The following is a 26,067-nucleotide window of genomic DNA, read 5'->3' as shown; positions in this document are numbered from 1 at the left end:
GAAGAAGGATTAGGACACAATGATGGAACAACAATCTCTTGATTGATATTCCTGTTAGAAACCACCTTAGGTAAAAACCCAGGTTTGGTACGCAGAACTACCTTGTCTGAATGAAAAATCAGATAAGGAGAATCACAATGTAAGGCAGATAACTCAGAGACTCTTCGAGCAGAGTAAATGGCCATCAAAAACAGAACTTTCCAAGATAAAAGTTTAATATCAATGGAATAAAGGGGTTCAAACGGAACTCCCTGAAGAACTTTAAAAACCAAGTTTAAGCTCCACGGGGGAGCAACAGATTTAAACACAGGCTTAATCCTAACCAAAGCCTGACAAAATGCCTGGACGTCTGGAACTTCTGCCAGACGCTTGTGCAAAAGAATAGACAGAGCAGAGATCTGTCCTTTTAAAGAACTAGCTGATAAGCCTTTGTCCAAACCCTCTTGGAGAAAGGACAATATCCTAGGAATCCTAACATTACTCCATGAGTAACTCTTGGATTCACACCAATAAAGATATTTACGCCATATCTTATGGTAGATTTTCCTGGTGACAGGCTTCCAAGCCTGTATTAAGGTATCAATGACTGACTCTGAGAAGCCACGCCATGATAGAATCAAGCGTTCAATCTCCATGCAGTCAGTCTCAGAGAAATTAGATTTGGATGATTGAAAGGACCTTGTATTAGAAGGTCCTGCCTCAGAGGCAGAGTCCATGGTGGAAGAGATGACATGTCCACTAGGTCTGCATACCAGGTCCTGCGGGGCCACGCAGGCGCTATCAGAATCACCGATGCTCTCTCCTGTTTGATTTTGGCAATCAGTCGAGGGAGACCAGTTTGAAGAACCAAGGAGCTGCTAGAGCATCTATCAGCGTTGCTCCCGGGTCCCTGGACCTGGATCCGTAACAAGGAAGCTTGGCGTTCTGGCGAGACGCCATGAGATCCAGTTCTGGTTTGCCCCAACAATGGACCAGTTAAGCAAACACCTCCGGATGGAGTTCCCACTCCCCCGGATGAAAAGTCTGACGACTTAGAAAATCCGCCTCCCAGTTCTCTACGCCTGGGATGTGGATCGCTGACAGGTGGCAAGAGTGAGACTCTGCCCAGCGAATTATCTTTGAGACTTCTAACATTGCTAGGGAACTCCTGGTTCCCCCTTGATGGTTGATGTAAGCCACAGTCGTGATGTTGTCCGACTGAAATATGATGAACCTCAGTGTTGCTAACTGAGGCCAAGCTAGAAGAGCATTGAATATTGCTCTTAACTCCAGAATATTTATTGGGAGGAGTTTCTCCTCCTGAGTCCACGATCCCTGAGCCTTCAGGGAGTTCCAGACTTCGCCCCAACCTAGAGGGCTGGCATCTGTTGTTACAATCGTCCAATCTGGCCTGCAAAAGGTCATACCCTTGAACAGATGGACCCGAGAAAGCCACCAGAGAAGAGAATCTCTGGTCTCTTGATCCAGATTTAGTAGAGGGGACAAATCTGAGTAATCCCCATTCCACTGACTTAGCATGCATAATTGCAGCGGCCTGAGATGCAGGCGCGCAAATGGCACTATGTCCATTGCCGCTACCATTAAGCCGATTACTTCCATGCACTGAGCCACTGACGGGCGTGGAATGGAATGAACGCAAGCATTTAGAAGTTTTGATAACCTGGACTCCGTCAGGTAAATTTTCATCTCTACAGAATCTATAAGAGTCCCTAGGAAGGAGACTCTTGTGAGTGGTGATAGAGAGCTCTTTTCCACGTTCACTTTCCACCCATGCAACCTCAGAAATGCCAGAACTATCTCTGTATGAGACTTGGCAATTTGAAAGCTTGACGCCTGTATCAGGATGTCTTCTAGATACGGAGCCACCGCTATGCCTCGCGGTCTTAGAACCGCCAGAAGTGAGCCCAGAAACTTTGTAAAAAGTCTCGGGGCAGTGGCCAACCCGAAGGGAAGAGCTACAAATTGGTAATGCCTGTCTAGAAAGGCAAACCTTAGGAACCGATGATGATCTTTGTGAATCGGTATGTGAAGGTAGGCATCCTTTAAGTCCACTGTGGTCATGTACTGACCCTCTTGGATCATGGGTAGGATGGTCCGAATAGTTTCCATTTTGAATGATGGAACTCTGAGGAATTTGTTTAAGATCTTTAGATCCAAGATTGGTCTGAAGGTTCTCTCTTTCTTGGGAACCACAAACAGATTTGAATAAAATCCCTGTCCTTGTTCCGTCGGCGGAACTGGATGGATCACTCCCATTACTAGGAGGTCTTGCACACAGCTTAGGAATGCCTCTTTCTTTATCTGGTTTGCTGATAACCTTGAAAGATGAAATCTCCCTTGTGGAGGAGAAGCTTTGAAGTCCAGAAGATATCCCTGAGATATGATCTCCAATGCCCAGTGATCCTGAACATCTCTTGCCCACGCCTGGGCGAAGAGAGAAAGTCTGCCCCCCACTAGATCCGTCTCCGGATAGGGGGCCGTTCCTTCATGCTGTCTTGGGGGCAGCAGCAGGCTTTCTGGCCTGCTTGCCCTTGTTCCAGGACTGGTTAGGTTTCCAGGCCTGTTTGGAATGAGCAACAGTTCCCTCTTGTTTTGAAGCGGAGGAAGTTGATGCTGCTCCTGCCTTGAAATTTCGAAAGGCACGAAAATTAGACTGTTTGGCATTTGATTTGGCCCTGTCCTGAGGAAGGATATGACCCTTGCCTCCAGTAATGTCAGCAATAATTTCCTTCAAGCCAGGCCCGAATAAGGTCTGCCCCTTGAAAGGAATGTTGAGTAATTTAGACTTTGAAGTCACGTCAGCTGACGAGGATTTAAGCCATAGCATCCTACCCGCCTGGATGGCGAATCCTGAATTCTTAGCCGTTAGTTTAGTCAAATGAACAATGGCATCAGAAACAAATTAGTTAGCTAGCTTAAGCGTTCTAAGCTTGTCAATAATTTCATTCAATGGAGCTGTCTGGATGGCCTCTTCCAGGGCCTCAAACCAGAATGCCGCCGCAGCAGTGACAGGCGCAATGCATGCAAGGGGCTGTAAAATAAAACCTTGTTGAATAAACATTTTCTTAAGGTAACCCTCTAATTTTTTATCCATTGGATCTGAAAAAGCACAACTGTCCTCAACTGGGATAGTGGTACGCTTTGCTAAAGTAGAAACTGCTCCCTCCACCTTAGGGACCGTCTGCCATAAGTCCCGTGTAGTGGCGTCTATTGGAAACATTTTTCTAAATATAGGTGGGGAAAAGGGCACACCGGGTCTATCCCACTCCTTGCTAATAATTTCTGTAAGCCTTTTAGGTATAGGAAAAACGTCAGTACACACCGGCACCGCATAGTATCTATCCAGCCTACACAATTTCTCTGGAATTGCAACTGTGTTATAGTCATTCAGAGCAGCTAATACCTCCCCAAGCAATACACGGAGATTCTCAAGCTTAAATTTAAAATTAGAAATCTCTGAATCAGGTTTCCCAGAGTCAGAGATGTCACCCACAGACTGAAGCTCTCCGTCATGTTCTGCATACTGTGACGCAGTATCAGACATGGCTCTAACAGCATTTGCGCGTTCTGTATCTCTCCTAACCCCAGAGCTATCGCGCTTGCCTCTTAATTCAGGCAATCTAGATAATACCTCTGACAGGGTATTATTCATGAATGCAGCCATGTCCTGCAAGGTAATCGCTATGGGCGTCCCTGATGTAATTGGCGCCATATTAGCGTGCGTCCCCCGAGCGGGAGGCGAAGGGTCTGACACGTGGGGAGAGTTAGTCGGCATAACTTCCCCCTCGACAGAACCCTCTGGTGATAATTCTTTTATAGATAAAGACTGATCTTTACTGTTTAAGGTGAAATCAATAAATTTAGTACACATTCTCCTATGGGGCTCCACCATGGCTTTTAAACATAATGAACAAGTATCCTCTGTTTCAGACATGTTTGTACAGACTAGCAATGAGACTAGCACGCTTGGAAAACACTTTAAAGCAAGTTAACAAGTAATATAAAAAACGTTACTGTGCCTTTAAGAGAAACAAATTGACAAAATTTGAAATAACAGTGAAAAAAACAGAATTTATGTTTACCTGATAAATTACTTTCTCCAACGGTGTGTCCGGTCCACGGCGTCATCCTTACTTGTGGGATATTCTCTTCCCCAACAGGAAATGGCAAAGAGCCCAGCAAAGCTGGTCACATGATCCCTCCTAGGCTCCGCCTACCCCAGTCATTCGACCGACGTTAAGGAGGAATATTTGCATAGGAGAAACCATATGGTACCGTGGTGACTGTAGTTAAAGAAAATAAAATATCAGACCTGATTAAAAAAACCAGGGCGGGCCGTGGACCGGACACACCGTTGGAGAAAGTAATTTATCAGGTAAACATAAATTCTGTTTTCTCCAACATAGGTGTGTCCGGTCCACGGCGTCATCCTTACTTGTGGGAACCAATACCAAAGCTTTAGGACACGGATGCAGGGAGGGAGCAAATCAGGTCACCTAAATGGAAGGCACCACGGCTTGCAAAACCTTTCTCCCAAAAATAGCCTCAGAAGAAGCAAAAGTATCAAACTTGTAAAATTTGGTAAAAGTGTGCAGTGAAGACCAAGTCGCTGCCCTACATATCTGATCAACAGAAGCCTCGTTCTTGAAGGCCCATGTGGAAGCCACAGCCCTAGTGGAATGAGCTGTGATTCTTTCGGGAGGCTGCCGTCCGGCAGTCTCGTAAGCCAATCTGATGATGCTTTTAATCCAAAAAGAGAGAGAGGTAGAAGTTGCTTTTTGACCTCTCCTTTTACCGGAATAAACAACAAACAAGGAAGATGTTTGTCTAAAATCCTTTGTAGCATCTAAATAGAATTTTAGAGCGCGAACAACATCCAAATTGTGCAACAAACGTTCCTTCTTTGAAGCTGGTTTCGGACACAGAGAAGGTACGATAATCTCCTGGTTAATGTTTTTGTTAGAAACAACTTTCGGAAGAAAACCAGGTTTAGTACGCAAAACCACCTTATCTGCATGGAACACCAGATAAGGAGAACACTGCAGAGCAGATAATTCTGAAACTCTTCTAGCAGAAGAAATTGCCACCAAAAACAAAACTTTCCAAGATAATAATTTAATATCAACGGAATGCAAGGGTTCAAACGGAACCCCCTGAAGAACTGAAAGAACTAAATTGAGACTCCAAGGAGGAGTCAAAGGTTTGTAAACAGGCTTGATTCTAACCAGAGCCTGAACAAAGGCTTGAACATCTGGCACAGCTGCCAGCTTTTTGTGAAGTAACACCGACAAGGCGGAAATCTGTCCCTTCAGGGAACTTGCAGATAATCCTTTTTCCAATCCTTCTTGAAGGAAGGATAGAATCCTAGGAATCTTAACCTTGTCCCAAGGGAATCCTTTAGATTCACACCAACAGATATATTTTTTCCAAATCTTGTGGTAAATCTTTCTAGTTACAGGCTTTCTGGCCTGAACAAGAGTATCGATAACAGAATCTGAGAATCCTCGCTTCGATAAAATCAAGCGTTCAATCTCCAAGCAGTCAGCTGGAGTGAAACCAGATTCGGATGTTCGAACGGACCCTGAACAAGAAGGTCTCGTCTCAAAGGTAGCTTCCAAGGTGGAGCCGATGACATATTCACCAGATCTGCATACCAAGTCCTGCGTGGCCACGCAGGAGCTATCAAGATCACCGACGCCCTCTCCTGATTGATCCTGGCTACCAGCCTGGGGATGAGAGGAAACGGCGGGAACACATAAGCTAGTTTGAAGGTCCAAGGTGCTACTAGTGCATCCACTAGAGCCGCCTTGGGATCCCTGGATCTGGACCCGTAGCAAGGAACTTTGAAGTTCTGACGAGAGGCCATTAGATCCATGTCTGGAATGCCCCACAGCTGAGTGACTTGGGCAAAGATTTCCGGATGGAGTTCCCACTCCCCCGGATGCAATGTCTGACGACTCAGAAAATCCGCTTCCCAATTTTCCACTCCTGGGATGTGGATAGCAGACAGGTGGCAGGAGTGAGACTCCGCCCATAGAATGATTTTGGTCACTTCTTCCATCGCTAGGGAACTCCTTGTTCCCCCCTGATGGTTGATGTACGCAACAGTCGTCATGTTGTCTGATTGAAACCGTATGAACTTGGTCCTCGCTAGCTGAGGCCAAGCCTTGAGAGCATTGAATATCGCTCTCAGTTCCAGAATATTTATCGGTAGAAGAGATTCTTCCCGCGACCAAAGACCCTGAGCTTTCAGGGATCCCCAGACCGCGCCCCAGCCCATCAGACTGGCGTCGGTCGTGACAATGACCCACTCCGGTCTGCGGAATGTCATCCCTTGTGACAGGTTGTCCAGGGACAGCCACCAACGGAGTGAGTCTCTGGTCCTCTGATTTACTTGTATCTTCGGAGACAAGTCTGTATAGTCCCCATTCCACTGACTGAGCATGCACAGTTGTAATGGTCTTAGATGAATGCGCGCAAAAGGAACTATGTCCATTGCCGCTACCATCAACCCGATCACTTCCATGCACTGAGCTATGGAAGGAAGAGGAACGGAATGAAGTATCCGACAAGAGTCTAGAAGTTTTGTTTTTCTGGCCTCTGTTAGAAAAATCCTCATTTCTAAGGAGTCTATAATTGTTCCCAAGAAGGGAACCCTTGTTGACGGGGATAGAGAACTCTTTTCCACGTTCACTTTCCAGCCGTGAGATCTGAGAAAGGCCAGGACGATGTCCGTGTGAGCCTTTGCTTGAGGAAGGGACGACGCTTGAATCAGAATGTCGTCCAGGTAAGGTACTACTGCAATGCCCCTTGGTCTTAGCACCGCTAGAAGGGACCCTAGTACCTTTGTGAAAATCCTTGGAGCAGTGGCTAATCCGAAAGGAAGCGCCACGAACTGGTAATGTTTGTCCAGGAATGCGAACCTTAGGAACCGATGATGTTCCTTGTGGATAGGAATATGTAGATACGCATCCTTTAAATCCACCGTGGTCATGAATTGACCTTCCTGGATGGAAGGAAGAATAGTTCGAATGGTTTCCATCTTGAACGATGGAACCTTGAGAAACTTGTTTAAGATCTTGAGGTCTAAGATTGGTCTGAACGTTCCCTCTTTTTTGGGAACTATGAACAGATTGGAGTAGAACCCCATCCCTTGTTCCCTTAATGGAACAGGATGAATCACTCCCATTTTTAACAGGTCTTCTACACAATGTAAGAACGCCTGTCTCTTTATGTGGTCTGAAGACAACTGAGACCTGTGGAACCTCCCCCTTGGGGGAAGTCCCTTGAATTCCAGAAGATAACCCTGGGAGACTATTTCTAGCGCCCAAGGATCCAGAACATCTCTTGCCCAAGCCTGAGCGAAGAGAGAGAGCCTGCCCCCCACCAGATCCGGTCCCGGATCGGGGGCCAATATTTCATGCTGTCTTGGTAGCAGTGGCAGGTTTCTTGGCCTGCTTTCCCTTGTTCCAGCCTTGCATTGGTCTCCAAGCTGGCTTGGCTTGAGAAGTATTACCCTCTTGCTTAGAGGACGTAGCACTTTGGGCTGGTCCGTTTTTACGAAAGGGACGAAAATTAGGTCTATTTTTTGCCTTGAAAGGCCGATCCTGAGGAAGGGCGTGGCCCTTACCCCCAGTGATATCAGAGATAATCTCTTTCAAGTCAGGGCCAAACAGTGTTTTCCCCTTGAAAGGAATGTTTAGTAGCTTGTTCTTGGAAGACGCATCAGCCGACCAAGATTTCAACCAAAGCGCTCTGCGCGCCACAATAGCAAACCCAGAATTCTTAGCCGCTAACCTAGCCAATTGCAAAGTGGCGTCTAGGGTGAAAGAATTAGCCAATTTGAGAGCATTGATTCTGTCCATAATCTCCTCATAAGGAGGAGAATCACTATCGAGCGCCTTTATCAGTTCATCAAACCAGAAACATGCGGCTGTAGTGACAGGGACAATGCATGAAATTGGTTGTAGAAGGTAACCCTGCTGAACAAACATCTTTTTAAGCAAACCTTCTAATTTTTTATCCATAGGATCTTTGAAAGCACAACTATCCTCTATGGGTATAGTGGTGCGTTTGTTTAAAGTAGAAACCGCTCCCTCGACCTTGGGGACTGTCTGCCATAAGTCCTTTCTGGGGTCGACCATAGGAAACAATTTTTTAAATATGGGGGGAGGGACGAAAGGAATACCGGGCCTTTCCCATTCTTTATTAACAATGTCCGCCACCCGCTTGGGTATAGGAAAAGCTTCTGGGAGCCCCGGCACCTCTAGGAACTTGTCCATTTTACATAGTTTCTCTGGGATGACCAACTTTTCACAATCATCCAGAGTGGATAATACCTCCTTAAGCAAAATGCGGAGATGTTCCAACTTAAATTTAAATGCAATCACATCAGGTTCAGCCTGTTGAGAAATGTTCCCTGAATCAGTAATTTCTCCCTCAGACAAAACCTCCCTGGCCCCCTCAGATTGGGTTAGGGGCCCTTCAGAGATATTAATATCAGCGTCGTCATGCTCTTCAGTAACTAAAACAGAGCAGCCACGCTTACGCTGACAAGGGTTCATTTTGGCTAAAATGTTTTTGACAGAATTATCCATTACAGCCGTTAATTGTTGCATAGTAAGGAGAATTGGCGCGCTAGATGTACTAGGGGCCTCCTGAGTGGGCAAGACTCGTGTAGACGAAGGAGGGAATGATGCAGTACCATGCTTACTCCCCTCACTTGAGGAATCATCTTGGGCATCATTGTCATTATCACATAAATCACATTTATTTAAATGAATAGGAATTCTGGCTTCCCCACATTCAGAACACAGTCTATCTGGTAGTTCAGACATGTTAAACAGGCATAAACTTGATAATAAAGTACAAAAAACGTTTTAAAATAAAACCGTTACTGTCACTTTAAATTTTAAACTGAACACACTTTATTACTGCAATTGCGAAAAAACATGAAGGAATTGTTCAAAATTCACCAAATTTTCACCACAGTGTCTTAAAGCCTTAAAAGTATTGCACACCAAATCTGGAAGCTTTAACCCTTAAAATAACGGAACCGGAGCCGTTTTAAAACTTTAACCCCTTTACAGTCCCTGGTATCTGCTTTGCTGAGACCCAACCAAACCCAAAGGGGAATACGATACCAAATGACGCCTTCAGAAAGTCTTTTCTAAGTATCAGAGCTCCTCTCACATGCGACTGCATGCCATGCCTCTCAAAAACAAGTGCGCCACACCGGCGCGAAAATGAGGCTCTGTTTATGCTTTGGGAAAGCCCCTAAGAAATAAGGTGTCTAATACAGTGCCTGCCGATATTATTATATCAAAATACCCAGATAAAATGATTCCTCAAGGCTAAATATGTGTTAATAACGAATCGATTTAGCCCAGAAAAGTCTACAGTCTTAATAAGCCCTTGTGAAGCCCTTATTTACAATCGTAATAAACATGGCTTACCGGATCCCATAGGGAAAATGACAGCTTCCAGCATTACATCGTCTTGTTAGAATGTGTCATACCTCAAGCAGCAAGAGACTGCACACTGTTCCCCCAACTGAAGTTAATTGCTCTCAACAGTCCTGTGTGGAACAGCCATGGATTTTAGTTACGGTTGCTAAAATCATTTTCCTCATACAAACAGAAATCTTCATCTCTTTTCTGTTTCTGAGTAAATAGTACATACCAGCACTATTTCAAAATAACAAACTCTTGATTGAATAATAAAAACTACAGTTAAACACTAAAAAACTCTAAGCCATCTCCGTGGAGATGTTGCCTGTACAACGGCAAAGAGAATGACTGGGGTAGGCGGAGCCTAGGAGGGATCATGTGACCAGCTTTGCTGGGCTCTTTGCCATTTCCTGTTGGGGAAGAGAATATCCCACAAGTAAGGATGACGCCGTGGACCGGACACACCTATGTTGGAGAAACATAATTTATGCTTACCTGATAAATTCCTTTCTCCTGTAGTGTAGTCAGTCCACGGGTCATCCATTACTTATGGGATATTAACTCCTCCCTAACAGGAAGTGCAAGAGGATCACCCAAGCAGAGCTGCTATATAGCTCCTCCCCTCTACGTCATACCCAGTCATTCGACCGAAACCAAACGAGAAAGGAGAAACTATAGGGTGCAGTGGTGACTGGAGTTTAATTTAAAATTTAGACCTGCCGTAAAAAACAGGGCGGGCCGTGGACTGACTACACTACAGGAGAAAGGAATTTATCAGGTAAGCATAAATTATGTTTTCTTATGTTAAGTGTAGTCAGTCCACGGGTCATCCATTACTTATGGGATACCAATACCAAAGCTCAAAGTACACGGATGACGGGAGGGACAGGCAGGATCTTTACACGGAAGGAACCACTGCCTGTAGAACCTTTCTCCCAAAAACAGCCACCGAAGAAGCAAAAGTGTAAAATTTGTAAAATTTTGAAAAAGTGTGAAGTGAAGACCAAGTTGCAGCCTTGCAAATCTGTTCAACAGAGGCCTCATTCTTAAAGGCCCAAGTGGAAGCCACAGCTCTAGTAGAATGAGCTGTAATCCTTTCAGGAGGCTGCTGTCCAGCAGTCTCATAGGCTAAACGTATTATGCTACGAAGCCAAAAAGAGAGAGAGGTAGCCGAAGCTTTTTGACCTCTCCTCTGTCCAGAATAAACGACAAACAGGGAAGAAGTTTGACGAAATTCCTTAGTTGCCTGCAAATAAAATTTCAGGGCACGGACGACGTCCAGATTGTGCAGAAGTTGTTCCTTCTTTGAAGAAGGGTTAGGGCACAATGATGGAACAACAATCTCTTGATTGATATTCTTGTTAGTGACTACCTTAGGTAAGAACCCAGGTTTAGTACGCAGAACTACCTTGTCTGAATGAAAAATCAGATAAGGCGAATCACAATGTAAGGCCGATAACTCAGAGACTCTTCGAGCCGAGGAAATAGCCATTAAAAACAGAACTTTCCAAAATAACAGCTTGATATCAATGGAATGAAGGGGTTCAAACGGAACACCTTGCAGAACGTTAAGAACTAAGTTTAAGCTCCACGGCGGAGCAACAGTCTTAAACACAGGCTTAATCCTAGCCAAAGCCTGACAAAAAGCCTGAACGTCCGGAACTTCTGACAGACGTTTGTGTAAAAGGATAGACAGAGCTGAGATCTGTCCCTTTAACGAACTAGCAGATAAACCCTTTTCTAAACCTTCTTGTAGAAAAGACAATATCCTAGGAATCCTAACCTTACTCCATGAGTAACTCTTGGATTCGCACCAATATAAGTATTTACGCCATATTTTATGGTAAATTTTCCTGGTAACAGGTTTCCTAGCCTGTATTAAGGTATCAATCACTGACTCCGAGAATCCCCGCTTTGATAGAATCAAGCGTTCAATCTCCATGCAGTCAGCCTCAGAGAAATTAGATTTGGATGTTTGAAAGGACCCTGAATCAGAAGGTCCTGTCTCAGAGGCAGAGACCATGGTGGACAGGACGACATGTCCACTAGATCTGCATACCAGGTCCTGCGTGGCCACGCAGGCGCTATTAGAATCAGCGATGCTCTCTCCTGTTTGATCCTGGTAATCAATCGAGGAAGCATCGGGAAGGGTGGAAACACATAAGCCATGTTGAAGACCCAAGGTGCTGTCAGAGCATCTATCAGTACCGCTCCCGGGTCCCTGGACCTGGATCCGTAACAAGGAAGCTTGGCGTTCTGGCGAGACGCCATGAGATCCAGATCTGGTTTGCCCCAATGATGAAGCAGTTGGGCTAACACCTCCGGATGAAGTTCCCACTCCCCCGGATGAAAAGTCTGGCGACTTAGGAAATCCGCCTCCCAGTTCTCCATACCTGGGATGTGGATCGCTGACAGGTGGCAAGAGTGAGACTCTGCCCAGCGAATTATCTTTGAGACTTCCATCATCGCTAGGGAACTCCTTGTCCCTCCCTGATGGTTGATGTAAGCCACAGTCGTGATGTTGTCCGACTGAAACCTGATGAACCTCAGTTGCTAACTGAGGCCAAGCCAGAAGAGCATTGAAAACTGCTCTTAATTCCAGAATGTTTATTGGAAGGAGTCTCTCCTCCTGAGTCCATGATCCCTGAGCCTTCAGGGAATTCCAGACTGCGCCCCAACCTAGCAGGCTGGCGTCTGTTGTTACAATCGTCCAATCTGGCCTGCGGAAGGGCATCCCCCTGGACAGATGTGGCCGAGAAAGCCACCATAGAAGAGAATCTCTGGTCTCTTGATCCAGATTTAGCATAGGGGACAAATCTGAGTAATCCCCATTCCACTGACTTAGCATGCACAATTGCAGCGGTCTGAGATGCAGGCGTGCAAAAGGTACTATGTCCATTGCCGCTACCATTAAGCCGATTACCTCCATGCATTGAGCCACTGACGGGTGTTGAATGGAATGAAGGACACGGCAAGCATTTAGAAGTTTTGATAACCTGGCCTCTGTCAGGTAAATTTTCATTTCTACAGAATCTATAAGAGTCCCTAAGAAGGGAACTCTTGTGAGTGGCAATAGATAACTATTTTCTACGTTCACCGTCCACCCATGCGACCTTAGAAATGCCAGAACTAACTCTGTATGAGACTTGGCAGTTTGGAAACTTGACGCTTGTATCAGAATGTCGTCTAGGTACGGAGCTACCGCTATTCCTTGCGGTCTTAGTACCGCCAGAAGAGAGCCCAGAACCTTTGTAAAGATTCTTGGAGCTGTAGCTAACCCGAAGGGAAGAGCTACAAACTGGTAATGCCTGTTTAGGAAGGCAAACCTTAGATACCGGTAATGATCCTTGTGAATCGGTATGTGAAGGTAGGCATCCTTTAAATCCACTGTGGTCATGTACTGACCCTCTTGGATCATAGGTAAGATGGTCCGAATAGTTTCCATTTTGAACGATGGAACTCTTAGGAATTTGTTTAGGATCTTTAAGTCCAAGATTGGTCTGAAGGTTCCCTCTTTTTTGGGAACCACAAACAGATTTGAGTAAAACCCTTGTCCGTGTTCCGACCGCGGAACTGGGTGGATCACTCCCATTAGTAAGAGGTCTTGTACACAGCGTAGAAACGCCTCTTTCTTTATCTGGTTTGCTGACAACCTTGAAAGATGAAATCTCCCTTTTGGAGGAGAAGCTTTGAAGTCCAGAAGATATCCCTGAGATATGATCTCTAACGCCCAGGGATCCTGGACATCTCTTGCCCAAGCCTGGGCGAAGAGAGAAAGTCTGCCCCCCACTAGATCCGTTTCCGGATCGGGGGCCCTCACTTCATGCTGTCTTAGGGGCAGCAGCAGGTTTTCTGGCCTGCTTGCCCTTGTTCCAGGACTGGATAGGTTTCCAGCCCTGTCTGTAGCGAGCAACAGTTCCTTCCTGTCTTGGAGCGGAGGAAGTTGATGCTGCTCCTGCCTTGAAGTTACGAAAGGCACGAAAATTAGACTGTTTAGCCCTTGGTTTGGCCCTGTCTTGAGGCAGGGCATGGCCCTTACCTCCAGTAATGTCAGCGATAATTTCTTTCAAACCGGGCCCGAATAATGTCTGCCCTTTGAAAGGAATGTTAAGCAATTTAGATTTAGAAGTCACATCAGCAGACCAGGATTTAAGCCACAGCGCTCTACGCGCTTGAATGGCGAATCCGGAGTTCTTAGCCGTAAGTTTAGTTAAGTGTACTACGGCATCAGAAATAAATGAATTAGCTAGCTTAAGGACTTTAAGCTTGTCTATAATCTCATCCAATGGAGCTGTGCTAAGGGTCTCTTCCAGAGACTCAAACCAGAATGCCGCCGCAGCCGTGACAGGCGCAATGCATGCAAGGGGTTGTAATATAAAACCTTGCTGAACAAACATTTTCTTAAGGTAACCCTCTAACTTTTTATCCATTGGATCTGAAAAAGCACAGCTATCCTCCACCGGGATAGTGGTGCGCTTAGCCAGAGTAGAAACTGCTCCCTCCACCTTAGGGACCGTCTGCCATAAGTCCCGTGTGGTGGCGTCTATTGGAAACATTTTTCTAAATATAGGAGGGGGTGAAAAAGGCACACCGGGTCTATCCCACTCCTTGTTAACAATTTCTGTAAGCCTTTTAGGTATAGGAAAAACGTCAGTACACGCCGGTACCGCAAAATATTTATCCAGCCTACATACTTTCTCTGGAATTGCAACCGTGTTACAATCATTCAGAGCCGCTAATACCTCCCCTAGTAATACACGGAGGTTCTCAAGCTTAAATTTAAAATTTGAAATGTCTGAGTCCAGTTTACTTGGATCAGATCCGTCACCCACAGAATGAAGCTCTCCGTCCTCATGTTCTGCAAATTGTGACGCAGTATCAGACATGGCTCTATTATTATCAGCGCACTCTGTTCTTACCCCAGAGTGATCGCGTTTACCCCTAAATTCTGGCAATTTAGATAGTACTTCAGTCATAACATTAGCCATGTCTTGCAAAGTGATTTGTATGGGCCGCCCTGATGTACTTGGCGCCACAATATCACGCACCTCCTGAGCGGGAGGCGAAGGTACTGACACGTGAGGAGAGTTAGTCGGCATAACTTCCCCCTCGTTGTCTGGTGATAATTTCTTTACATGTACAGATTGGCTTTTATTTAAAGTAGCATCAATGCAATTAGTACACAAATTTCTATTGGGCTCCACATTGGCCTTTAAACATAGTGAACAAAGAGATTCATCTGTGTCAGACATGTTTAAACAAACTAGCAATGAGACTAGCAAGCTTGGAAATACTTTTCTAAATAAATTTACAAGCAATATAAAAAACGCTACTGTGCCTTTAAGAAGCACAAAAAACTGTCACAGTTGAAATAACAATGAACCAAAATAGTTATAGCAACCAATTTTTCACAGTAAATGTATTAAGTTAGCAAAGGATTGCACCCACCAGCAAATGGATGATTAACTCCTTAATACCCAAAAAACGGATAACAATTTAATATTAACGTTTTTATCATAGTCAAAACACACTATCACAGGTCTGCTGTGAGTGATTACCTCCCTCAAAACTAGTTTTGGAGACCCCTGAGCTCTGTAGAGACGTCCTGGATCATGGAGGAAGAAATAGGAAGACTGTGACTAAATTTTTACTGCGCAATAAAGCGCTAAAATAGGCCCCTCCCACTCATATTACAACAGTGGGGAAGCTCAGTAAACTGATATTATTCAGAAACAAACGACAGCCATGTGGTAAAAATCATGCCCATAAAGTTTTATCACCAAGTACCTCAGAAAAAACGATTAACATGCCAGTGAAAGTTTTAAAAATGAAAATTATGAAATGTTACTAATAAGCCTGCTGCCAGTCGCTTTCACTGCAGTGCAGGCTCAAATATTACTTAAATATAGACAGTATTTTCTTAGTGAAATTCCATTCCCCAGAAATACCTCAGAGTATACATACATATCAGCCTGATACCAGTCGCTACTACTGCATTTAAGGCTGCACTTACATTACATCGGTATTAGCAGTATTTTCTCAGTCAATTCCATTCCTTAGAAAATAATATACTGCAACATACCTCCTTGCAGGTGAGCCCTGCCTGCTATCCCCTGTTCTGAAGTTACCTCACTCCTCAGAATGGCCGAGAACAGCAAGTGGATCTTAGTTACGAACGCTAAGATCATAGACAAACTCAGGTAGATTCTTCTTCTAATGCTGCCTGAGAAGAAACAACACACTCCGGTGCCGTTTAAAATAACAAACTTTTGATTGAAGAAATAAAAAACTAAGTTTAACAACCACAGTCCTCTCACACGTCCTATCTATTAGTTAGGTGCGAGAGAATGACTGGGTATGACGTAGAGGGGAGGAGCTATATAGCAGCTCTGCTTGGGTGATCCTCTTGCACTTCCTGTTAGGGAGGAGATATAATTCCATAAGTAATGGATGACCCGTGGACTGACTACACTTAACAGGAGAAAACAGAATTTATGCTTACCTGATAAATTACTTTCTCCAACGGTGTGTCCGGTCCACGGCGTCATCCTTACTTGTGGGAATATCTCTTCCCCAACAGGAAATGGCAAAGAGTCCCAGCAAAGATGCCATATAGTCCCTCCTAGGCTCCGCCCACCCCAGTCATTCGACCGACGGACAGGAGGAAAAATATAGGAGAAACCATATGGTAACGTGGTGACTGTAGTTAGAGAAAATAATTCATCAGACCTGATTAAAAAACCAGGGCGGGCCGTGGACCGGACACACCGTTGGAGAAAGTAATTTATCAGGTAAGCATAAATTCTGTTTTCTCCAACATTGGTGTGTCCGGTCCACGGCGTCATCCTTACTTGTGGGAACCAATACCAAAGCTTTAGGACACGGATGAAGGGAGGGAACAAATCAGGTTACCTAAACGGAAGGCACCACGGCTTGCAAAACCTTTCTCCCAAAAATAGCCTCCGAAGAAGCAAAAGTATCAAATTTGTAAAATTTGGCAAAAGTGTGCAGTGAAGACCAAGTCGCTGCCTTACATATCTGATCAACAGAAGCCTCGTTCTTCAAGGCCCATGTGGAAGCCACAGCCCTAGTGGAGTGAGCTGTGATTCTTTCAGGAGGCTGCCGTCCGGCAGTCTCATAAGCCAATCGGATGATGCTTTTAAGCCAAAAGGAAAGAGAGGTAGAAGTTGCTTTTTGACCTCTCCTTTTACCAGAATAGACGACAAACAGAGAAGATGTTTGTCTGAACTCTTTTGTAGCTTCTAAGTAGAATTTTAGAGCACGGACTACATCTAAATTGTGTAGCAAACGTTCCTTCTTTGAAACTGGTTTCGGACACAAAGAAGGTACAACTATCTCCTGGTTAATATTCTTGTTGGAAACAACCTTTGGAAGAAAACCAGGCTTAGTATGCAAAACAACCTTATCTGAATGGAACACCAGATAGGGCGGAGTACACTGCAGAGCAGATAACTCTGAAACGCTTCTGGCAGAAGAAATAGCAACCAAAAACAAAACTTTCCAAGATAATAACTTAATATCTATGGAATGTAGAGGTTCAAACGGAACCCCTTGAAGAACTGAAAGAACTAGATTTAGACTCCAGGGAGGAGTCAAAGGTCTGTAAACAGGCTTGATCCTAACCAGAGCCTGAACAAATGCTTGAACATCTGGCACGGCTGCCAGCCGTTTGTGAAGTAAAACAGATAAAGCAGAGATCTGTCCCTTCAGAGAACTTGCAGATAATCCTTTCTCCAAACCTTCTTGTAGAAAGGATAGAATCTTAGGAATTTTTATCTTGTTCCATGGGAATCCTTTAGATTCACACCAACAGATATATTTTTTCCATATTTTATGGTAAATTTTTCTAGTTACAGGCTTTCTAGCCTGAATCATAGTATCTATTACAGAATCTGAAAACCCACGCTTTGATAAAATCAAGCGTTCAATCTCCAAGCCGTCAGTTGGAGGGAGACCAGATTCGGATGTTCGAATGGACCTTGAACAAGAAGGTCCTGTCTCAAAGGTAGCTTCCATGGTGGAGCCGATGACATTCACCAGGTCTGCATACCAAGTCCTGCGTGGCCACGCAGGAGCTATCAAGATCACCGAAGCCCTCTCCTGATTGATCCTGGCTACCAGCCTGGGAATGAGAGGAAACGGTGGGAATACATAAGCTAGGTTGAAGGTCCAAGGTGCTACTAGTGCATCTACTAGAGTCGCCTTGGGATCCCTGGATCTGGACCCGTAGCAAGGAACCTTGAAGTTCTGACGAGACGCCATCAGATCCATGTCTGGAATGCCCCATAATTGAGTTATTTGGGCAAAGATTTCCGGATGGAGTTCCCACTCCCCCGGATGGAATGTCTGACGACTCAGAAAATCCGCTTCCCAATTTTCCACTCCTGGGATGTGGATTGCAGACAAGTGGCAGGAGTGATTCTCCGCCCATTGAATTATCTTGGTCACTTCCTCCATCGCCAGGGAACTCCTTGTTCCCCCCTGATGGTTGATATATGCAACAGTCGTCATGTTGTCTGATTGAAACCTTATGAATTTGGCCTTTGCTAGTTGAGGCCAAGCTTTGAGAGCATTGAATATCGCTCTCAGTTCCAGAATGTTTATCGGGAGAAGAGATTCTTCCCGAGACCATAGACCCTGAGCTTTCAGGGGTTCCCAGACCGCGCCCCAGCCCACCAGACTGGCGTCGGTCGTGACAATGACCCACTCTGGTCAGCGGAAGCTCATTCCCTGTGACAGGTTGTCCAGGATCAGCCACCAACGGAGTGAATCTCTGGTCTTTTGATCTACTTGAATCGTCGGAGACAAGTCTGCATAATCCCCATTCCACTGTCTGAGCATGCACAGTTGTAATGGTCTTAGATGAATTCGTGCAAAAGGAACTATGTCCATTGCTGCAACCATCAATCCTATTACTTCCATGCACTGCGCTATGGAAGGACGAAGAACAGAATGAAGTACTTGACAAGAGCTTAGAATTTTTGATTTTCTGACCTCTGTCAGAAAAATCCTCATTTCTAAGGAATCTATTATTGTTCCCAAGAAGGGAACTCTTGTTGACGGGGACAGAGAACTTTTTTCTTTGTTCACCTTCCATCCGTGAGATCTGAGAAAGGCTAGGACGATGTCCGTATGAGCCTTTGCTTTTGACAGAGACGACGCTTGAATCAGGATGTCGTCCAAGTAAGGTACTACTGCAATGCCCCTTGGTCTTAGAACCGCTAGAAGGGACACTAGTACCTTTGTGAAAATTCTCGGAGCAGTGGCTAATCCGAATGGAAGAGCCACAAACTGGTAATGCTTGTCCAGAAAAGCGAACCTTAGGAACTGATGATGTTCCTTGTTGATAGGAATATGTAGGTACGCATCCTTTAAATCCACCGTGGTCATAAAGTGACCTTCCTGGATGGTGGGAAGGATCGTTCGAATGGTTTCCATTTTGAACGATGGAACCCTGAGAAATTTGTTTAGGATCTTGAGATCTAAAATTGGTCTGAATGTTCCCTCTTTTTTGGGAACTATGAACAGGTTGGAGTAAAACCCCATCCCTTGTTCTCTTATTGGGACTGGATGAATTACTCCCATCTTTAACAGGTCTTCTACACAATGTAATAATGCCTGTCTTTTTATTTGGTTTGAAGATAATTGAGACCTGTGGAACCTTCCCCTTGGGGGTAGTTCCTTGAATTCCAGGAGATAACCTTGAGAAACTATTTCTAGTGCCCAAGGATCCTGAACATCTCTTGCCCAAGCCTGAGCAAAGAGAGAAAGTCTGCCCCCCACCAGATCCGGTCCCGGATCGGGGGCCATCCCTTCATGCTGTTTTGGTAGCAGTGGCAGGCTTCTTGGCCTGCTTACCCTTGTTCCAGCCTTGCATCGGTCTCCAGGCTGGTTTGGGTTGTGAAGTATTACCCTCTTGCTTAGAGGATGTAGAATTAGAGGCTGGTCCGTTTCTGCGAAAGGGACGAAAATTAGGCTTATTTTTAGCCTTAAAAGACCTATCCTGAGGGAGGGCGTGGCCCTTTCCCCCGGCGATGTCTGAAATAATCTCTTTCAAATCAGGACCAAACAGTGTTTTACCCTTGAAAGGGATGTTAAGCAATTTTGTCTTGGAAGACACATCCGCTGACCAAGACTTTAGCCAAAGCGCTCTGCGCGCCACGATAGCAAACCCTGAATTTTTCGCCGCTAATCTAGCTAATTGCAAAGCGGCATCTAAAATAAAAGAGTTAGCCAATTGAAGTGCTTGAACTCTGTCCATAACCTCCTCATACGAAGATTCTTTATTGAGCGACTTTTCTAGTTCTTCGAACCAGAAACACGCTGCCGTAGTGACAGGAACAATGCATGAAATTAGTTGTAGAAGGTAACCTTGCTGAACAAACATCTTTCTAAGCAAACCCTCTAATTTTTTATCCATAGGATCTTTGAAAGCACAACTATCTTCTATAGGAATAGTAGTGCGTTTGTTTAGAGTAGAAACCGCCCCCTCGACCTTGGGGACCTGTCTGCCATAAGCCCTTTCTGGGGTCGACTATAGGAAATAATTTCTTAAATATAGGGGGAGGAACAAAAGGTATGCCGGGCCTTTCCCACTCCTTATTTACTATGTCCGCCACCCGCTTGGGTATAGGAAAAGCATCGGGGGGCACCGGAACCTCTAGGAACTTGTCCATCTTACATAATTTCTCTGGAATGACCAAATTGTCACAATCATCCAGAGTAGATAATACCTCCTTAAGCAGTGCGCGGAGATGTTCTAATTTAAATTTAAATGTTACAACATCAGGTTCAGCTTGTTGAGAAATTTTTCCTGAATCTGAAATTTCTCCCTCAGACAAAACCTCCCTCCTGGCCCCTTCAGATTGGTGTGAGGGTATGTCAGAACAGTTATCAGCAGCATCCTCTTGCTCTTCAGTGTATAAAACAGAGCAATCGCGCTTTCTCTGATAAGTAGGCATTTTGGATAAAATGTTTGCAATAGAATTATCCATTACAGCCGTTAATTGTTGCATGGTAATAAGTATCGGCGCACTAGATGTACTAGGGGCCTCTTGTGTGGGCAAAACTGGTGTAGACACAGAAGGGGATGATGCAGTATCATGCTTACTCCCCTCATTTGAGGAATCATCTTGGGCAATATCATTATCTGTGGCATCATTGTCCCTACTTTGTTTGGACACTATGGCACAATTATCACATAAATTTAAATAGGGAGAAACCTTGGTTTTCATACATATAGAACATAGCTTATCTGATGGTACAGACATGTTAAACAGGCTTAAACTTGTCAACAAAGCACAAAAAACGTTTTAAAATAAAACCGTTACTGTCACTTTAAATTTTAAACAGAGCACACTTTATTACTGAATATGTGAAAAAGTATGAAGGAATTGTTCAAAATTTCACCACAGTGTCTTAAAGAATATCGGCTCAGTAAAAAAGAGGTCAGGTGGATTTTCAATGTAAATTCCAGGATCCCATTTGGTCTAAATATTGAATCAGATGTCAATTTGTTTGTGTAAAGAAATATTTTTTAATATATATCTGATAAATTGTGTAAACCGTTAGTATAGTTCTTTACAACTTCAATATGTAACACATATTTTAGGGGTATATTTTTCTTTTCATATATTAATCTTTAACCCCTAATGATATAGTGTTCTTATGTTATTGAAAACCATAAATTTAAAATTGTGTATTTCCACTTTAATGCATTGTTTTAAAACGAGCATTGCATTCCTGTACTCATTCTGTCTGTTTATGCAGCATATATAGTTTTAAGGGTTCAAAACTAAATCAAGTATCAATTATTAAACAGATTACTAATTAACCTAATTGACCCTCTATATATGCTTGCAGAACAGCATTCTGTTTCAAGCAGTGAGCAAGTGAGGTAGCCCCTCACGAAACGCGTATGTTTTTTGCTGTTCAGTAGCCATCCGGACCAGTTCCGTTTGGTGCATTTTTTCTGCATGCCCACCTTTTTGATTTTAGCCTGTCTGTACCTGTAAATAATAAAACCTTACTGCATCTTACCTTTACCGCTTCCCTGGATTCATTTGCGGATGGTTAGCCGGTTTCCTTTTTTGCTTTGCTTGCTGTACAAAAATCTTTTTAAGCAAACCTTCCAATTTTATATCCATAGGATCTTTGAAAGCACAACTATCCTCGATAGGAATAGTAGTTCGCTTGTTTAGAGTAGAAACTGCCCCCTTGACCTTAGGGACTGTCTGCCATAAGTCCTTTCTGGGGTCGACCATAGGAAATAATTTCTTAAATATAGGGGGAGGAACAAAAGGTATGCCGGGCTTCTCCCACTCCTTATTCACTATGTCCGCCACCCGCTTGGGTATAGGAAAAGCGTCGGGGTGCACCGGAACCTCTAGAAACTTGTCCATCTTGCATAATTTCTCTGGAATGACCAAGTTGTCACAATCATCCAGAGTAGATAACACCTCCTTAAGCAGTGCGCGGAGATGTTCTAATTTAAATTTAAATGTCACATCAGGTTCAGCTTGTTGAGAAATTTTTCCTGAATCTGAAATTTCCCCATCTGACAAAACCTCCCTCATGGCCACTTCAGATTGGTGTGAGGGTATGACAGAACAATTATCATCAGCGCCCTCCTGCTCTTCAGTGTTTAAAACAGAGCAATCGCGCTTTCTCTGATATTCAGGCATTTTGGATAAAATATTTGCTATGGAGTTATCCATTACAGCCGTCAATTGTTGCATGGTAATAAGCATTGGCGCGCTAGATGTACTAGGGGCCTCCTGCATGGGCAAAACTGGTGTAGACACAGTAGGAGATGATGTAGTATGTCTACTCCACTCATCTGAGGAATCATATTGGGCAATTTCATTATCTGTGGTAGTATTGTCCTTACTTTGGACGCTATGGCACAATTATCACACAATTTTGAATGGGGAGACACATTGGCTTTCATACATATAGAACATAGCTTATCCGAAGGTACAGACATGTTAAACAGGCTTAAACTTGTCAATAAAGCACAAAAACCGTTTTAAAATAAAACCGTTACTGTCTCTTTAAATTTTAAACAGAGCACACTTTATTACTGAATATGTGAAAAAGTATGAAGGAATTGTTCAAAATTTCACCACAGTGTCTTAAAGAATTAAAAGTATTGCATACCAATTTTCAGAGCTTTAACCCTTAAAATAACGGAACCGGAGCCGTTTACAGATTTAACCCCTATACAGTCCCAGCTACAGCCTTTGCTGTGACTTTACCAAGCCCAGAGGGGAATACGATACCAAATGACGCCTTCTAGAAACTTTTCCAACTACTTTCAGGTCCTCACACATGCATCTGCATGTCTTGCTCTCAAAAACAACTGCGCAGTAATGGCGCGAAAATGAGGCTCAGCCTACAACTGGGAAGGCCCTCCCTGACTGGAAAAGGTGTCTAACATAGTGCCTGACGTTAAAAAACGTTCCCCAAGTTTATAAGAGTGAATTATGAGCATAAACATGTATAAAATGACCAAATAAAGCAATCGATTTAGCCCATAAAAGTGTCTACCAGTTTTATAGCCCATATTAAGCCCTTTATTCTGTTTGAAACTAAGAAAATGGCTTACCGGTCCCCATGAGGGGAAATGACAGCCTTCCAGCATTACACAGTCTTGTTAGAAATATGGCTAGTCATACCTTAAGCAGAAAAGTCTGCTAACTGTTTCCCCCAACTGAAGTTACTTCATCTCAACAGTCCTATGTGGAAACAGCAATCGATTTTAGTTACTGTCTGCTAAAATCATCTTCCTCTCACAAACAGAAATCTTCATCCCTTTCTGTTTCAGAGTAAATAGTACATACCAGCACTATTTTAAAATAACAAACTCTTGATAGTAGAATAAAAAAACTACATTTAAACACCACATACTCTTAACCATCTCCGTGGAGATGTTGCCTGTGCAACGGCAAAGAGAATGACTGGGGTGGGCGGAGCCTAGGAGGGACTATATGGCCAGCTTTGCTGGGACTCTTTGCCATTTCCTGTTGGGGAAGAGATATTCCCACAAGTAAGGATGACGCCGTGGACCGGACACACCAATGTTGGAGAAAAGGCAGTTACACTAACAAAATTTTTACAGTGTATGTAACAAGTCAGCAGAGCATTGCACCCACTTGCAAATGGATGATTAACCCCTTAATAACAAAAACAGAATAATAAATGACAAAAACGTTTTTTAAACACAGTCACAACAACTGCCACAGTCTACTGTGATTGTTACCCTCCTCAAACACGACTTTGAAGCTTTTTGAGCCCTTCAGAGATGTCCTGTATCATGCAGAGGGAAGCTGAATGTCTGTCAGTATTTTTAGCTGCACAGAAAAGCACTAAAATAGGCCCTTCCCACTCATATTGCAACAGTGGAAAGCCTGTTTCTAGGCAAAAATCAAACCAGCCATGTGGAAAAAAACTAGGCCCCAATAAGTTTTGTCACCAAACATATATAAAAACGATTAAAATGCCAGCAAACGTTTTATATTACACTTTTATAAGAGTATGTATCTCTGTTAATAAGCCTGATACCAGTCGCTATCACTGCATTTAAGGCTTAACTTACATTAATCCGGTATCAGCAGCATTTTTCTAGCAAATTCCATCCCTAGAAATATATTAACTACACATACCTTATTGCAGGAAAACCTGCACGCCATTCTCCCTCTGAAGTTACCTCACTCCTCAGAATATGTGAGAACAGCCATGGATCTTAGTTACTTCTGCTAAGATCATAGAAAATGCAGGCAGATTCTTCTTCTAAATACTGCCTGAGATGAAACAGTACACTCCAGTACCATTTAAAAATAACAAACTTTTGATTGAAGTTAAAAAACGAACTATAATACACCACTCTCCTCTTACTACGTCCATCTTTGTTGAGAGTTGCAAGAGAATGACTGGATATGGCAGTGAGGGGAGGAGCTATATAGCAGCTCTGCTGTGGGTGATCCTCTTGCAACTTCCTGTTGGGAAGGAGAATATCCCACAAGTAATGGATGATCCGTGGACTGGATACACTTAACAAGAGAAAAATAATATCACTGTTAATCTTTATTAATACTAAAATGTAAGCTTTAAAAAACAATTCATACACATTAAGTAAAGGCTTTTATCACAGGAGTTACCTTTTTTGAATGTTTCAAGTGTCTTTTCCATTTGCTTTTGTTGATTTCTATCTGGAGTGGTAGCAGCAACATTAGCTTCTAGTTCTTTGACTTGTGCTTTTAGGTGTATTTCTTGTTCAGAAAGGCTCTGGTAATGATTACAATAAATATAATTATTTCGACATGCATCAGGTACATTCAGATGAATATAGGATTAAGATGTACCTGCAAACTTGCGGTGTACTTCTCAAAGGTATTTCTCATCTCCCGTGTGGTTAGACGCAATTTAGATACCTCTTCTTCAAGCTGAACTTTACGATCCTGAATCGCTGTGGCTTTATCCGAGTCGGTTTTAAGTTTGGACTCCATCTTTTGTAACTACAAATTGAAACCCAAACTTTTATTAAAGCAGTATTGGGAGCAAATTAAAAATATTTACTAACAGGTAAATCTTGTTTATGAGAGAGCTCATGTACAAAATGAAATCCATTTCTAGAATCTTTCAAGTTATTTTAAGAAGCTCCTGTCTTTTCGTTAATATACCAGATGAAACGAAAAATTGCACTCTCGGTCCCTAGTTTAAAAAACAAAATGTATGCAATTTTAAGCAACTTTTTAATTTACTCCCATTATCAATTTTTATTTGTTCTCTTGCTATCTTTATTTAAAAAGCAAGAATGTAAGTTTAAATGCCGGACCATTTTTGGTTCACAACCTGGGTTGTTCTTGCAGATTGGTTGCTAAATGTCAGCAATGAACAAGTGCTGTCCAGGGTCTGAACCTAAAATCATTAGCTTAGATGCCTTTTTCAAATAAAGAGAACAAGAGAACGAAGAAAAAATGATTATAGGCGTAAATTAGAGAGTTGCTTAAAATTTCAAAATATCTGAATCATGAAAGAAAAAAATTGGGTTTAGAATCCCTTTTCTTTCCTGAAAAGCCGAATCGATTCACACAATGTCACGTGACCCCTCCTCCAGAACGGTGCGCGCACACACAGGAGGATTCAAGACACAGCTCAGTCAGCAGCTGTCCCTCCTGCAACTTCCAAGGCTACATGGGCTTTACACGGGAGGACAGGGTTGTGAGTAAAAATGAGTGACACAGCACATAGGGGCCAAGGGTTGACAAGTTCAGGGGATTTGACCGGACAGTCCGTTTTAATGCGTGCACAATTGTTTTAGCTCTGCAATTTTGCCGATCCGATTTCTTCCACCTTTTGTTCAGGACAGGAAGAGTGCATGGGGTTAATAGGGAACCAACTACCGTGTTACTCATTTTCAGAGACATTAAAGCTAACAGGTCTCTGTCCATGAGGCATAACAGGGGCATCTTCTAAAGTAGAGAGAGACAATAAATTAACGGGGGAAGGAGGATAGGGAAGCCAGCAGCTGGAATGCCTGTCTTTTTAAAGCATCTGTGCTCCCTGACATATTAGCTACAACGGACCTACACCTTCC

General features: G+C 43.5%; 1 protein-coding gene across 1 annotated transcript in view; it reads right to left on the bottom strand.

The window, feature by feature from the left end:
• The window catches only part of SMC4 (structural maintenance of chromosomes 4), a 459,275-nt gene that overhangs the window by 189,731 nt on the left and 243,477 nt on the right, over window positions 1-26,067 (bottom strand). Inside the window, exons 14-15 of the mRNA XM_053711800.1 lie at window positions 24,833-24,985; window positions 24,629-24,755 (exon numbers count right to left, since the gene is read on the bottom strand). Of these exons, the coding sequence (XP_053567775.1) occupies window positions 24,629-24,755; window positions 24,833-24,985 (280 nt within the window). The remainder of the gene's footprint in view (window positions 1-24,628; window positions 24,756-24,832; window positions 24,986-26,067) is intronic.

Source organism: Bombina bombina, chromosome 4 (assembly GCF_027579735.1).
Source record: "Bombina bombina isolate aBomBom1 chromosome 4, aBomBom1.pri, whole genome shotgun sequence".
NCBI classification, from domain to species: Eukaryota; Metazoa; Chordata; class Amphibia; order Anura; family Bombinatoridae; genus Bombina; species Bombina bombina.
This window is presented reverse-complemented; position numbering and strand designations above follow the sequence as displayed.